Source organism: Lonchura striata, chromosome 4 (assembly GCF_050655825.1).
Source record: "Lonchura striata isolate lonStrDom1 chromosome 4, ASM5065582v1, whole genome shotgun sequence".
NCBI classification, from domain to species: Eukaryota; Metazoa; Chordata; class Aves; order Passeriformes; family Estrildidae; genus Lonchura; species Lonchura striata.
The window spans coordinates 3,371,206-3,386,937 of record NC_140706.1 but is presented as its reverse complement, the minus strand read 5'-3'; the positions used below and the strand labels follow the sequence as shown (position 1 = coordinate 3,386,937).

Here is a 15,732-nt window from a genome sequence, read left to right as displayed (position 1 = left end):
CGCCCGCCCCCGGCCCGCCCGGCCCCTCCCGCCGCTCCGGTCCGAGCGCGGAGCCGCCGGGCGCTGCCGGCCGTGCCCAGCGCTGCCCCCGGAGCATGCCAGGGCGGCGGGGGGGCTCTGACCGCCCAGCCGCCCCCCCGGGGCTGAGCGCCGGGCACCGCGGGCACGGGGGGCAGCGCGCACGGACGGCGTGAAGCGGGCGGGGGGCGACGGGCAGCGCGTCCTGCCCTCCCTCGCTCCGTCTGTCTCCATCCCTCCCTCCCTCCATCCCTGCATCCCGGCCGGGGGAGCGAGGTGCGGAGCGCGTCTTGGCGGGGGCTGCCAGCCGGGGATCATGCTGGGGGAGCTGCGCCTCGGCACCGCTTTCTCCTCGCCCTCAATGGAGCCCGGACTTTTTCTACAATGACTTTCCCCGAGCTGAGCAATGGCAGCTTGAGTGGGAACCGGACGGGACAAGGCAGCCAGAGCGCTGCCAACCGGTCCTGGGGGCTGCAAGGGGAGGAGACCCCCGAGGGCAACGGCACCACTCTGACTTTCGCCTTGGATGTGCAGGCGGTGGGCGTCGGGGTCTTTCTGGCCGTCTTCATCCTCTCGGCCATCGTGGGGAACATCCTGGTCATCCTCTCGGTGGCTTGCAACCGGCACCTGCAGACGGTCACCAACTACTTCATCGTCAACCTGGCCATCGCTGACCTGCTGCTCAGCACCACCGTGCTGCCCTTCTCGGCCACCCTGGAGGTGTTGGGCTTCTGGGTGTTCGGGCGCATCTTCTGCAACATCTGGGCAGCGGTGGACGTGCTGTGCTGCTCTGCCTCCATCATGAGCCTGTGCATCATCTCCGTGGACAGGTACATCGGCGTCAAGTACTCCCTCAAGTACCCCACCATCATGACCGAGAGGAAGGCGGGGGTCATCCTCGTGGTGGTCTGGCTCTCCTCCATGGTCATCTCCATCGGGCCGCTGCTGGGCTGGAAGGAGCCGCCGCCGCCGGACGAGAGCATCTGCAGCATCACGGAGGAGCCGGGCTATGCCCTGTTCTCCTCGCTCTTCTCCTTCTACCTGCCCCTCATGGTCATCCTGGTGATGTACTTCAGGATTTACGTGGTGGCCAGGCGGACCACCCGGAGCCTGGAGGCAGGGGTCAAGAAGGAGAGGAACAAGTCCATGGAGGTGGTGCTGCGCATCCACTGCCGCAGCGTGCTGGAGGAGCCTCTCTCCAGCACCCGGAGCAAGGGGCACAACTTCAGGAGCTCCCTCTCCGTGCGGCTCCTCAAGTTCTCCCGGGAGAAAAAGGCAGCCAAGACTCTCGCCATCGTCGTGGGTGTTTTCATCCTCTGCTGGTTCCCCTTCTTCTTCATCCTGCCTTTTGGTAAGTGACCCCATCCCAGCTCCGCTGCCTGGGGCTGAACCCCTGGGGACCTGCTCCTTGGGACAAACTTTTCAGGACACAGCTCATGCATAGCAATGAGGGATAGGTGATTGACAGGTGAATAAACCAACGATGAATTAATTCAATTAATTAGCACTTATTCAATATTTATTAAGCAAAGCCATATAATCAATCAAAGTAGATAGCAAGTGAATAAAATAGCAGCATAATAAGTGTTTTAATTAATTCATTCTGCGTTCAGCATTTTAACTAACGAAGTTTAGGCTAAGGAGGAAGCAGCTCTGTTCCAAACAGGCTGTTTCTTTGACACAGTGGTCTCCAACAACAGTTTTGTTATCTTCTCATTCTCCCAGTTTGGGAGCTGCCCCTGTGGGTCCAGGGCTCCCACCTCGGTTGCAGATGAGTGAGGTTTTATCCCTTCAAGGAGTGCATCAGAGCCTGAAGCACAAATATTTACTTCCCACTTGCTGTTGTTGTGCAGGCACCTGGAGCAGGACTGGGTGTTATCCATAAGGGTGATGGGTGAAGATCCCTTGTGGTTTTCCAGGACTGATCCACCACCCCCAGGAGCTGTGGCCCTGCTATAGTGCCCGTGTGCTCATTTAGGGCTGGCTCTCATGTTGTGCTCTAAAGTTTTGGCAAGTTGGATGTGAAAAGGACGCTCCCCCCTGCGTGCAGGGGAGGCTGAGCAGGCACAGAGCCCACCAGGGACCTGTGATGTCCAAAGCAACATCCCCTTCCAGCACCAGGGACCCAGGATGTGCAAGGGAAGCCAGTGCTCCTCATCCTGACAGCAGGCACCCAGCTCAGGGGACCTTATTAACCCTCTGGAATGCTGTAGCTAAGCCTGGAGCTGGGAAGAGAGAGATTAAAATAATTCCTGAGTGTCAGCAGCAGCCTTTGCACAGAGCTCAGCAAAGCAGGGAGGTCTGTCATTCCATCTGCCAGCTGGGACCCATGTGTCCCACAGCCCACGGGGGACTCGTGTCCCACCAACCCTGCAGCCACAGGAACACTCATCACAGCTGGGGCTGCACTTTTTCTCAGGGTTTTGCAAATCCTCTTGCTCAGGGCTGCCTCTCAAGTCAGAGCAGCATCTGTGACTGCAGGACAGATTTGGACCTGCTGAGGTTCTGAGCTCCCTCCAGCACTGGGGCTGTTTCCCTGGGCTGTGTCCCCAGGGCTGTGGGATCCCTCCAGTGGGATAATCCCTGGGATCCGTGGTGCCTGGAGAGCTGAGGTGTCCCTGGAGTGGTGAATCAAGGCTGTGCATGTCTGCTCTCACCGTGCTGCTGCCTGGTGCCTCTGCTCCAGGGTCTCCTGTGGGTGTGGGTGGTGTTAGGGGGGTTTGGCTCTGCTCTCCGTGGGGGTGAAATCATTGCAGTGAGAAATTTTCACCCCGTGGGAGCATTGCAGTTGATGGTATAACTCAGGCAAAGAGCAGTAAAACTGCACTGAACTCCTCTCCCTGCAAGACCAAGGATGAATTATCCCATTTGACCGTGCCTCAGTTTCCCTTTCAGCAATCAGGTGTATTAGGGGGAATGGAGGGGAGGTGGTGTAACCTGCAAATAAACATTTTGGGATTCGTGGGGCTCAGGGAAATACCAGTCCTTGAAGACTGAGCTCCCTGAGCAGCCCCATTCTGATATTCCCTTTCTTGGCCAACCAGGGCAGGAACCAGCTCCAAACCTCATTTGCACCTTTACACCTTAAAATCATGAAATCAGGGAATGATTTGGGATGGAAGGGACTTTAAAGATTGTCTAGATCCAACCACCTGACAACCTTCCAGCTAATGAAGCTGGAAATCAGGATCCTGTTCCTCTGAGTTACTCCCGGTACTTTAAAATAGAGAAGGAACCTCAGGCAAATACTTTTCAGTAGAAAAAATTAATTTTATTTTGTTTTACCATATCTGTTCTGCCATGAGACCCTTGTGCTAGCTTCTCTGCTGATGTAAATCAGACAAGTCAAAGGAGGCACACTGATTTCCACAGCTAAAAATCCAAACTTCATTCTTTAGGTGCCTCCCACGAACCCATTTGCTTCCTCCGAGCTCACAACTGGCCAAGTCCTTTATAAACATGGCTTTGATCTTTACTTCCTGCCATATTATATGTATAATATAAACACGGCAAAAGTTCATTTATTTTATGACTACAAAATATGCTGCCTCTGATTTCCCCTCCCTCCCCTTTATTAATGGCAATTTCCTATTCAAATCCGAGAATCGTTCAATGCTGTCAAGAAGGGAACAGAAACTTCTAATCTTGGATTTTACAGCTCAGGAGACAGGTCTGAAACTCGCAGAAATCAGTAAATTTTACAGTGAATCCACAAGATGAAACATGCTGGGACCAACTCTGCTAAAAAAAGAAAGTTGTAAGTGGTAAAGTAGAATGGATTTTATTTATTTCATAAGACAAAATTAGTTGTAATAACTCAGGACCAACTGAAAATGGTATTGATACACACTTTAAATGAAAGTGAAACTCCCCTGAAAAACAAAATAACTTTGAATTGAAGAGCAATGTATTGTTTCAACTTCAGAGTAAATTGGAAATTATTAAAATTCAGAGACATTTAAAATTGTGCCTTCAAATTGCATCAAAGTAAAATGAATAAGTGATCTATTTTCTTCTGAAAATATCCAAATGTTTTGACTTATTTTTTTGTCTCTTTGACACGAATTTGCAGGAAGTCATCATTGAGTCACACTGTTCACTGAGGTCTGATTATAATTTCTAGTAAAATTAAATTTTCCAAGTGACAAAATACTCTCAACTCCACTTTAAAGTCCTTCAGCACTCGGAAACTTCCGCACTCGCGCCGTCCTCGGTGTCTGAGTCTGCACACATCCTTGCCACTCTGCAGAGTAGCTCCCACATTTATTACACAGGAGCAATATTCATCACATTGGTGTCAAAAAGCTGAAATAACCCAAAATTTCAAATAGCAAGAGCCACGTGTGTGCCAAATGCTGTCAGCCATTTCTCCATGCTCAAACAATCTACAATGATTTTTCTTTAAATCAGCTCAAACTCCCCGATACTGCCACAGTCTATTTATCAGCTGAGTAATTTAACTCCCTCTTGGATGTGTGATCACAGTCCCTGAGCATGTTATCACCAGGAGTTTAAATACAATTAACAGCTTCTGTGGCTAATAAGGATCTTTAGCAGCGAGTTGTTCAACCCAAGATGAAATCCTGGTTTGTGGTTTGTGTTTGGGTCCTGTCTTTGCCAAGTGAGGAGAGCAGTGGAGCTCTCCTGGGCTGCTGCCTGGGTTTGCTGGGAGGTGCTTCTGGGGTTTGTGGCAGGGTTCCTGTTCCCTGAGCAAACACCTGCCGGGAGAATTTACCTGGAGACTTTTCAGAGATGCAGGGCCAGCAGTTTAGGGCTGGTTTGTAGCACAGAGTTCATCTCCCTTTGGTTGTCTCAGGCCATGGAGATGCTCCAAGGGCTGGGTCTGTGCTCTGCAGCCAGGCTGGGAGAGCTGGGGGTGCTCACTGGGAGAGGAGAAGGCTCCAGGGAGAGCTCAGAGCCTAAAGGAGGCTGATAAAGGGAGGCAGAACAACTTCTTATATGGGCAGGAAGTAATAGGACAAGGGGCAGTGGTTTTAAACTGACAGAGGGCAGGGTTAGATGGGGTATGGGGAAGAAATTCATCCCTGTGAGGGTGGGGAGGCCCTGGCACAGGATGCCCAGTGAAGCTGTGGCTGCCCCTGCATTTCTGGAAGTGTCCAAGGTCAGGCTGGAGCAATCTGGGATAGTGGGATTTGTCCCTGCCCATGGCAGGGGTGGTGTTGCTGGTCCCTTCCAACCCAAACCATTCTGTGACTACAAAAACATGCAGGCACAGCTAATGAGCTGATGGTGTCTGCACTGCAGGTATTTGCAGAAAATGTGGGATATAGCCTAGTCTGGATTTTTTACTCTATGATCTCTGAGGGCTTTTTCAACTTGAACAATTCCGTGGCTTTATAGAGGTTTCACTGGTTCTTCTGCTAATGGAAAATCCTGTTAAAAGTTAGGTTCTGGATCTGTCCTTGCAGTAGGACCTCTATGCCAGGTGATCAGGGAACCAGAACCCCCTATAGGTGTAGAGTACCCTGCTTTCTGAAACCTGATCTAGGAGGACATCAGTAAGAGTGGGAGGAGGGATGGAGGCCTGATTCCCACCACTCTTCAGCTGGGGGGCACCTGAAGCTCAATGTGAGTTCCCAGACAGGACCATCCCAGGAGTGGAGGTCAAGGCCTTCTCCATCAGCACCTCAGAAGGTTCTAGGAGGAACCAGCCATCCCTTGGGATCAAGGATGGACTAGCTGGTACCCAGGATGGTGATTTATGTACCTCAGTGCCTGTGTTTTTAAGCATGGTCTCCTCTGGACTGCCATAGTGGGCTCCCATGTTTGTTATCCTTTAGATTTGGTCAGAAATCAAGACTGGTGTGAGAAAGAAAGACACGTAGTGAGAAATGAGGAAACACCATAGTTAGTGCCACACAAGGGTGAAGGCCACAACCCGAGGCTCCCTTCACCCTGTCCATCCACAAGCAGCAGGTTACCCAGACCAGGAATCCCTGGGCATGGATAAAACCCTCCAGACTGGCAGTCTAATCTTTCCCTTGGGTTGGTGACCTGCTGTGTTTGCAGTGGAAGCTCCTGCTCATTTCCAGGTACATTTCAGAAGAACAGTGAACTGGCTTTTCCACCTGCACCCTGAAGGAAAGGCAGCTGCTACACCAGCCAGGCTCTGAAAGGTCTCCTTCAAGTCAAAATATAAATATATTTTTAGTTGCTGTTTGACATAGAGCAGGAGACCTTTCACAAAGCATTTTGCAGAGCCACTTGTAAAATAAATGTTGGGGAAAACGCTGTGAAAGCACGTTTCATGTGATGTGAGACCATGTTCTGGTAGAAATTGAGAATCTAATTCTACTTTGATAAAAGAGCATTTAGCATGGTTTACTAATAGGAAAAGGGCTTATGTTATCATTCTGTGCCTGTGAGGAACTCACCATCTGATGAACTCTTTTGTGATACAATCACAGAATGATTTGGGTCGGGAGGGACCTGAAAGTTCACCTCATTCCACCCACTGCCATGGGCAGGGACATCTTCCAGCAAAGCAGGTGGCTCCAAGCCCCATCCTCTCTTCTGACCTGGTCACACTGCTCTGGGTGGAGCCCATCATCAACCCCAGCTGCATTTCAAAAAGTGCTAGAAGTGTTCTAGTATCCCAAGTTCCTATAAAAATGGACAGATGGGTGAAGGACTGAAAACTCCTATACTCTCCCTCACAGAAGGACAGTTCAGAGTGAGCTCAGCACCTGGTTAGATATCAGAAAATACTGAAAATCTACCACAAGACACAATCCCAGGAAAAACCCAAACTTCTTTAGTGTTGTTGTGCACAAGACCTGATAAAAAAAAAAAAAAAGGTAATTTGAAAGAAGGATAAAAGATAAAAGGATATTTAATTACTTTGACTGTCAGGGCATTTATTTGTATCTCCTGAAATTTTCGGAGTTATGGTGAAGTCAGAACTGATGTAGAGAAAGGAATGCAAATTCCTGGAATTTCTCTGGAATAATTATCTATGGCCAAGAGCATCAGATCAAACTGGAACACGAGCAATTGGGATGAACCTTGCCATCTGCCACATGTGCCCTGTTGGTCCTGGTTCACAGGAACAATACCTTGATGAAAAACACCAGCAAAGACACTGGTGGAGTCAAAATCTGCTGGTACCAAGCTCTGGTTGCATTTATTGAGCATCATCCAGTCAAGAGGCACCACAGGATGTTCCCATCAAAGGGAACATCCAAATTACCATGCCAAAGTACCATAAATGTGTTAAATTACAGGGGATGGATGGATGATGGATAGATGGATGGATGGATGGATGGATGGATGGATGGATGGATGGATGGATGGATGGATGGATCTTCCAGCCCATCTCCCTTTCTCAAGAAGAGAACACTTGGCCCCAAACCATTCCTGAACCATTTCAGGACTATTCTTAAAGCATTAAATGAGGGGAAATCCATTGTTTTCCCTGACAAATTTTGGCTTTGCTTCAGCAGCCCTCAAATGTGATTTCTGCTTCTCTTTTTCCCACGCAAAAGCATCAGGGCTGTGTAGCAGCCTGCCAGAGTGTCATTCCTGGGGCATGACAGGAGGGATGTGTGCAGTGGACACGTGGGGATGTGCAGCCCTCTGGAATAGCACTGGGGGAACAGTGGATTCACCTGGGGAATACAATAAACACACGGATTGTGTCTGTCTAGAGAAACTCTGTGAAAAAGCAACCTGGGAGCTGGGTTTCCCTCCAGGGAAAACACATTTCCATCCTGCAGGAGGGGTACAGGAGACAATTCCAAGTAGGCACATGGATAAGGAGCCTATGAATAAATTATGCAGCCAAAGCATTAGACAGTGTTGATTCCCTCCACGTGCCTGAGAAGACACCAGGGTGCAGAAAAACAGGGAAACACTCCATGTTTGTTTGGAAATAATCAGCCAAAAACAATTATTTGGACCCCAAGTGTTTCCTACCTGTGTGGGAAGCCAGGGGTGGACAGAGGGGCTCAGTGCAGTTTCTGCTGTTATAACAGATGCCTTATTCTGGACCTCAGTTAAGGATTTGGACACCCAAATTTGAACATCTGCTCTGCTTCTGCCTGACCAAAGCAAGGCAGTGATTGGAAGCAGGACCCAGATATTCCATGACTTGTGCAAGGGATTATTCTGCTTCCAGCCCACCCACTACACCACCAAATAAAACTATTTAAAGCCAAATGTCCATTTTTATATGGCAGAGTCCTGACGCATCTCGAGGCAGTTGCTATAAGGAGTGTACCACAAACAGGGAAAAAATAGACCCTGAAAAAATTGAAACTACTGGGATTCAGTGAGCAAAATGTTACAAAATCTCTCAACAGGAGTTTTGGAGCCAGTACCAGAATACACCACATAACCGTAAATTCATCTATATTAAGCTGGGTTTGATGGCTTCATTATATTTGACAAAACAAGTGTATTTCCTTGGGAAAACAACATGAATTATCTTCTGATGGATCAATAGGAGTTTCGCCTGCTGTGATTATTGTGCTGTATTCTAGGTAGGGCTGATAGCTCCTTTTAATATTATGGGACCCTTCTGAGATAAAGTCTCAGTTTCTGGTGCTAAACATTATCTATCAGGTGAAATTTTCCATTCTCTGTGTCTGTAACAAACTGAGCTTGTTCTGCTAAATGTGAGACAACTTGAGATGAACAAACGTGTGAAAGATGACAGGCAAAACACGGATTTTGGTTCTTGGGGTCTCTATCCTTGCAGGTACAAAGGAGATTAATTTCCATCATTCCTTATTGGATAACTTGCTGTATTGATTCTATGACTGTAGTGAATCAGCTTTTTTCACTGATTAGGATTTTTTCACTGATATTTAGGAAGAATTCCTTCATGGAAAGGGCTGTCAAACACCAGCAAAGGCTGCCTGGGCAGTGGTGGAATCCCCACCCCTGGAGGGATTTAAAAGCCATGTGGATGTGGCACTTGGAATGGTTGGATTTTGTGATCTTAGAGGGCTTTTCCAACTTTAATGGCTCTGTGATTCCCTGATTCTGCTTCTGCCTGCCCTGTGTTCTCTGTTTTGGTGCTCTTTGAACTGTCACATGGAAACAGAAGGCTGCACTTCTCCCTGCACCATAATTTATGGGTGAGAACAGCCCAGGGATGGATTAACTGGAGTGGCTGGAACACGAGATGGTTTTGAGCTGCTCCTAATGAATAGCCTTTCTCCAAGAGGGCTCCTAGCTGATGCCTTTGGAGCCAAGCCCAAGAACCACCAGATCTGGTGGCAGAAAACCAACTGCCAGCTTGATCAAGAGAGGGCATTTCCTCCTCCTGGGCCGTTTCCAACCCAAGGCAATTCACAGCTCAGTCATTAAGGCCCTTGAAATGCATCTTTAATTTTACCCCCTCCAGTAGCTGGGCAAAAAAAACAAAAACAAAAACAAAAAAAAAAAAAAAGAAAAAAAAAAAGGAAAAAAAAAAGAAAAAAAAAGAAAAAAAGAAAAGGAAAAAAATGGGAAAAAATTTAAAAAATTACAAGGGATTCCTGCTGGGAGAAATCCATGCATTGGATAAATCCAAGCAGCCTTTCCTGTTGTACACAGTGAGCACATTGATGGCATTCATTTAAGGAAGATCAACAGGACTGGCCCCAGGCAGCTCTTTCCAACACAAATCTGCCCAAAAAGTGTGCCTGGAGCTGTAGGAACCTGAGATTGTTGCTGCCACTTGGTTTCAGGACCCGGAATCAAACTTGCTCCTCTTGTGTCCAGGTGTTTGCTTATTTGTTGTGGTTTATGGGATTTCCCCCAGTGAGTCAGAGGCTGGAGCAAATCACAGGGGCTTCCCTGTCTGATCTCCTGAATTAAAGAACTCCTGGCTGTATTCCCCTGCAAGGCTCTTGCAATGCAGGACTGAAAGTGCTGAAAAACCCAAGAACAAAGCTACAAACCTTCCAAAAAAATGTCCATGATGGGGGGCAAAAAATAGCCATAACACAGCCCTGCAAGAGCTCTCCAATTAAAAATTTGCATCAATTATGCAAACACTGAGCAGGGAACAGACCCCACTGCACAAAAATCCGGCCCCAGACGTTGCTGTGCCAGAGCTCAGTCCAGGAGACAGAGGCAAGACCTTGGTGAAAGCATTTAAGTGGGGAAAAGATAAAAGAGAAACTTGTTTGGAACTGGGGGAAATCATATCCTAAGCCTAAAACTGGTGGTTTGTAGCATAGAGACCAGTGAGAAATGGGGGTGTCTTTGTGGCAATGAGGCAAGAGGGGGTTAGGGCAGCAGGACCAGGAAAGGGACAGGAATCCAGAAGAGACAGGCATTGTTGAGGGGAGGATGTCACCAGCACTTTGGGCTTGTGTCACATCTCATCCCTGGCTGTTTTCCAGCTCATGTTTTCCCCACAGCAGCTTCACAAATCACTGAGAAACAGCTCACAAGTAAGGATAGGGATCATGGAGGGCACTGACCCCCAAATCCAGGGACTGTTTTGAGCCCCTAGGTCAGCAGAAGAAGCTGGAAATGGTGTTATTTCCTGCCCTCTCACCTGAGTGCCCAGCAGGAGATCTGACATCTGTATTCCTTCCCCAGCTGTGTCCTCAGGCAATTTGGAAGGGCATGGGGCACACAGAAAACACAGCAGTGGTGGCACCACCAGCTGCCCCTGGTTCTGGTTTGAGAGCAGAGGACTTGGGTTCAGAGCAGCTTCCAGCTTTTGATCCTCAGCCTTTGAAGCCAAGTTCTCTCAGAGACACTTTCCAAACTGCACCAAAACAGTTTTTCAGCTGTGGGGTCTTTTTGTTCCCAGGGCTCCTTCCGTAGGAATTATCTGGAAAGTTGTGAGGATGCAGTGTGAAGTCCAGCTGGCAGCCAGCCACGGGCTTGTAGGGATTTGGGGAAACAAAGCAGAGTGACTTTACATCACAGGTTTTGTTTTCTGTGTATTCTTCACTCGGAGATTATCATACAATCACAGGTTGGTTTGGGTTGGATCCCAAATACCATCCAATCCCAGCCCCTGCCAAGGGCAGGGACACTTTCCACTATCCCAGGTTGCTCCAATCCATGTCCAATCTGTCCTTCCAGGGATCCAGGGGCAGCCACAGCTTCTCTGGGCACCCTGTGCCAGGGCCTCACAACCTTCTCAGTAATGAGAAAGAGAAAGAGAAAAGTGGAGGATTTTCCAAATATTGCATCTCTCCCTCTCCTCTTCCTTGTAAAAGCTGGATTATTTGGGATTAAATCTTACTGTGCTTCACTTCCAGTGGCACCCCAGAGTGGCAGCACTCCTGGGCTCTTTGCAGACTGATGTATCTGAGATCCTTCATGATGCACAAGCCCATTAGTTAAGTGCTTCAGCCTCTTCTGTGCCAGGGGCTGTTCAAACAGTGTTATTTCTAGACTGGAGCAGCTCACACTAGGGGATCCAGATGGATGTGGGAGGCAGCACAGCACCCTGTAGTATCTGCGTGCAGGCAGATTGCAGTTTTGCCAGCATTTAGGCAAAGGAGCGGTGCAGATACTGGCAGAGAGCTTCTGCTCTCCTGGGAAAGCCACCCAGGAGAAAGGAACAATTCCCATTGCATCTGATGACCTCCTTGCCACCACCCTCCCTTCCTGAGTCCCCTTCCTGAACACCTCCTTAATCAGTGCTTCCCTTCTCATCCATGGCTCTGGTAGACAAGGAATGTGATCATTTCTGGTGTGCAGGTAGACAGAGGAATTGGGACCAGACCCACAGGTGAAAATTTCTGTGGAGAGTTTCTATGAGCAGGTGGATGTCTCATCTCCCATTATTGTCCATGCCTACCAAGCTTTGATTGCTCACCAGGCTTGGATTGCAATTTCCTTCCCTAAAATATTCCCAGTGCCATCCCTAAGATAAATGAGGAAACCATGTGAGGTTTTGCTTGCAAAGCAGGATGGAGGGAAGCTCCATGCTCTTCTAGAAGGACAGTCAGGATCCAGGAGGGACATCCCAGGGCATTTATCTCCAGTGGTACAAGACACATGAGCAACCTCAGTGTCTGCTTTCAGATGACTGGATTGCACCCTGGATTGCTTTCCCAAAAAAAATTAAAAAGAAAACCAGACACCCTCAAGGGAAATACATCCAGTAAGCTCCCCACACTAACATTTCATTCTCTGTCCCAAAAACTGGAGTTTAGGATCAACCCTGCAGCTCGGCACCTTGGCATGTCAGCACCTTTCCCTCAGATGCACCTTTCCACAGGCAGATTCTGAAGCTGTGCCCTGAAAATTAAAATAAAGGGGTCACTGCTGCCTGCTCAGATGGCCTGAGAGGAGCCACACACTGCTGCCAAGCATTGAAGGGCACAACTTTGCTTCAGTGTAGGAAATATGTATAAAAGTCTCTGAAGGAAGAGCTTAATTTTTGCTGATGGGCAGAAATAGAGAAGAAAAGCAATTTGTGTGATTTTACTGGTCTGACCTGACCATTTCTTCTGTAGTCTCCATCACCTGGCTGTGCTCCAGGAAAGCAGGATCCCACTGACTTTCTCAGCAGATGGAAAACCTGGATTTGTCTGCCAGTTTGGCCTCTCCATTTAGGGCAGGTAATGACAGTAAGGTCTTGGACAGGGCGGTGGTGCACACAAAGTTTATCCTATCACAGCTTTAGGTCTTTGCCCACCTGCTCCTGCTGAGATGTGAGAACCAGAAACACACAAGGCCAGGCTGGATGGTGCTCAGAGGAACCTGGGAGGTGTCCCTGTCCATGGCAGGGGGCTGGAACTCAATGATATTAAGGTCCCTCCAACCCAAAGCACTCTGCAATTCCATGATTTTCTAACCCACGATGCTCAGACTCTTCCTGGGATTCATTAGGGACCCCAGTGGGCAGCATGGCTGCTGCTCTCCTACGGGAAGGATCCATGAACTTCCCCCAGAGGTCAGGGGAACGGGGACGTGGGCGGCTTCGCTCTCCTGCTGCAAGGACAGGGCAAGGGAAAGTGTTTACATTCAAAACAAAACTTTCCCAGTCTGTGGCTGCTCCAGTCAAAGGCAGCGAGGGAAGGGGGCTGAGTGGAGAGTGTTTACATTGAATGGGGCCATCAGCCTGTCAGGATGAATTCCACACGTTCAGCTGGAAAAGGTCTGTTCCTTCCCTGTGTACTCTCGCTGCACACCCCTCAGAGAAACCACAGGTGATTAAATTTAGAGCCTAATGTATGGAACAAAAATAATTTGCTCCAAAACCGAGCGTTTACTGCTCAAAGCAGAGCTGAGTGACTCACAGCAGAATTCAGATCAGCCATTGGAGAACAACACTGCAGAAATATGATCACGTCTGCCAGCCCACCAAGTGCATTGGCAAACCCTCAGGTGCCTTCTTCCTTTGTAGCTCTTCATCTTCTTCTCCCTTTTCCCGATTCTCCTCCTTTCTGCACCCCTCTGTGGCTCTGGTGGCAAATACCATGGGCAGTTGTCACATTTGGAGAAAGGATTGTCTGTCTCTGCAGTTCCCCATGGATCAGCCATATGTGTCCCAGTCCCTGAACCTCTGCTGTGTGCCTTGGGAGAGGCAATTCTGGATCTCACTGCATCCAGTTCTTGGAAATTTTATTCTTTGCAGTGGGAACATATCCGTGTCTCCTTGCAAATTGATTAGTTCTGTGTCCATGTCATCTTCTTTAAGTAATTGGATTCTTTCCTTGGATTTCACCCTTCTGGCAAACAACTTCTTAGAGGTCTTCTCCTCCTGTAGCCTCTTTTTGTTGAATCCATCCCACCTAATGAGTTGCTCCTGCCTTTACCATCCATATTCCCCCACAGATCCATCTGGATTTACTCCCCTTTAGATCACTGATGGTTTGGGTGCTTTGGAAGACCAGCCTTGTACTTTACACTCAAACTCTTGAAGATACAGCAGAAAAATGGGTGTCTGGGCAAGCAGTTCTGTGTGATAATAACCCTGATGTCCCTGTTAGCAGTGGTCCTGGCAGATCACGCTTCCCACCTGGAGAAGAGATGGGGAAGAGAACCACACACCTGGATTGTGTTGGTGGGTGTCCCCTGTGGCTGCCTCTGTCCAGGCTTTGCAGTTTGGTGCTCTGCCTTTGAAGCTGGAACTGGGTTTGGACAATTCTGGGTCATGCCACAGAGATCTCCAAGGGAAAATGTCCAAAAAATAAATGGTTGCTCCCTGCCATGTCCAAGCTCATGCTCAGGGTTGTACCACAGGGTTAATTTCATTAGCCCATTTTTTTCACTGCTGTTTTGCTCCATAAGGGATTTTCCATAGGATCCTTCTTGCAAGCTCAGCTGGAAACTTCTCCCCAGGTCACTGGAGGAGTCACACCTTGAAGCCCTGAGGTGCCCATCTGGCAGTGCTGAAATGGGGATGCAGAAATGCTGCTTGCCTGCCAGATGTGAGTCATCCTCACTCTCCAACACTGCCTGATGGTCACCATGGGGACAAGCCAACCACCTCAGCAAAATGGTCTGAGAAAGTCCATTTTTCTGTCTCCCTATTTATTTCTTGACACTTCTAAACACTTTCCTGTCACTCTTCTCCAGCCCAGGAGTGACTGCATTTCAGGTTCACAGGGGACTAAGGAAACTTTATTTTATTCCAAACTGCATTATCAAGGAGGCAGCACTACCACACACGTTTGGAAAAGGTGTCAGAGACTGTGAGAAATCACTTTGCTTGTGAAGATACAGAGGGACTGAGCCAGTTGTAGGTGAGGAAACCTTCTTCAGGGTCTGGCAGGCACCCAGGCAATGCTGTGGGCACTTTTAAGGACTCTGCAAAGCAAAACACTGAATTTAGGTGTCTGCACTGGGGTCACCACTATTGTCACCCTGGTACCTGTAGAGATCCTTGTACCCAGAGGTTATTTTCTTCCTTTTCAAGGAAGAAATCCTTAACTCCTTCCTCCTTGAGTGGTTGTTGGTCTCCACCCCACTCTGAATGTCTTTATTGTCCCAATTCTGCTGGTGCTAGTCTGGTCACTCAGAAAAGTTTCAGTGCTAACAGGTTTTTCCTTGTTTTCATCCTCTCCTTGGTTATCCCTATTGTTTGTTGCTCCATTTGATTCCCTGCAGGAAACAGAAACACTATGGCAGGTTTTGACAGGTAAACTGGAGTTTGGGCCCTGCAGGTTTCAGCAGAAACCACCAAGTTTGACGTCAGTCCTAAGCCATCATTCCCCCAAATACTGGCACGGAGTAAAACCAATCCCACTAGACAGATGCTTCCATTAAATTTGGGAATGTCCACAAAACCACTCAGAAAAGGCCTACAAATGAAAAGCAAATTGAGCTGTTTATTGCCATTAACAAGCAGGAAAAAAAAAAAACCAAAAAACAAACAACAACAAAACCACCCAAACAAACAGCAAAACAACAAAGAATTCAAGAATGTGATCATTTGGGAACAATTCATTATTTGTTATTCCTACTAATAAAATCTATTTAGACTGCAGTTGTGTACAGGAACATGAGTGTGGAGCTGGAATTCCTATTGTAAAATGATGATTCCTTGCTCCAAAGACTTCACTGCTTTGTTTTTGTGAGTTTAATTGTGCAAATCAATGACCTCTGGGTACTATTAGGTTGTGGGGCTACCTCGAGTGCTCCACAGCAGATGCACAGAAGAATATCAAGCATTAAAATGTCGATGTTTTCAATGAAAAGTTGGAAAATGAGGATGTGGAAGCACCCAGGGGAGATCCAGAAGGCTCATAATGGTCCTTTATCAACAGATTTAGAATCTACTGAGGG

At 48.2% G+C, this 15,732-nt stretch overlaps 2 protein-coding genes across 6 annotated transcripts in view; one reads left to right on the top strand and one right to left on the bottom strand.

Moving 5' to 3' along the window:
• The window catches only part of SMOX (spermine oxidase), a 133,675-nt gene that overhangs the window by 18,751 nt on the left and 99,192 nt on the right, over positions 1-15,732 (bottom strand). The gene's annotated exons all lie outside the window — the stretch shown is intronic.
• The window catches only part of ADRA1D (adrenoceptor alpha 1D), a 41,905-nt gene continuing 26,238 nt past the window's right edge, over positions 66-15,732 (top strand). Inside the window, exon 1 of the mRNA XM_021535756.4 lies at positions 66-1,369. Coding sequence (XP_021391431.1) covers positions 403-1,369 — 967 coding nt within the window. The 5' untranslated portion in view covers positions 66-402. The remainder of the gene's footprint in view (positions 1,370-15,732) is intronic.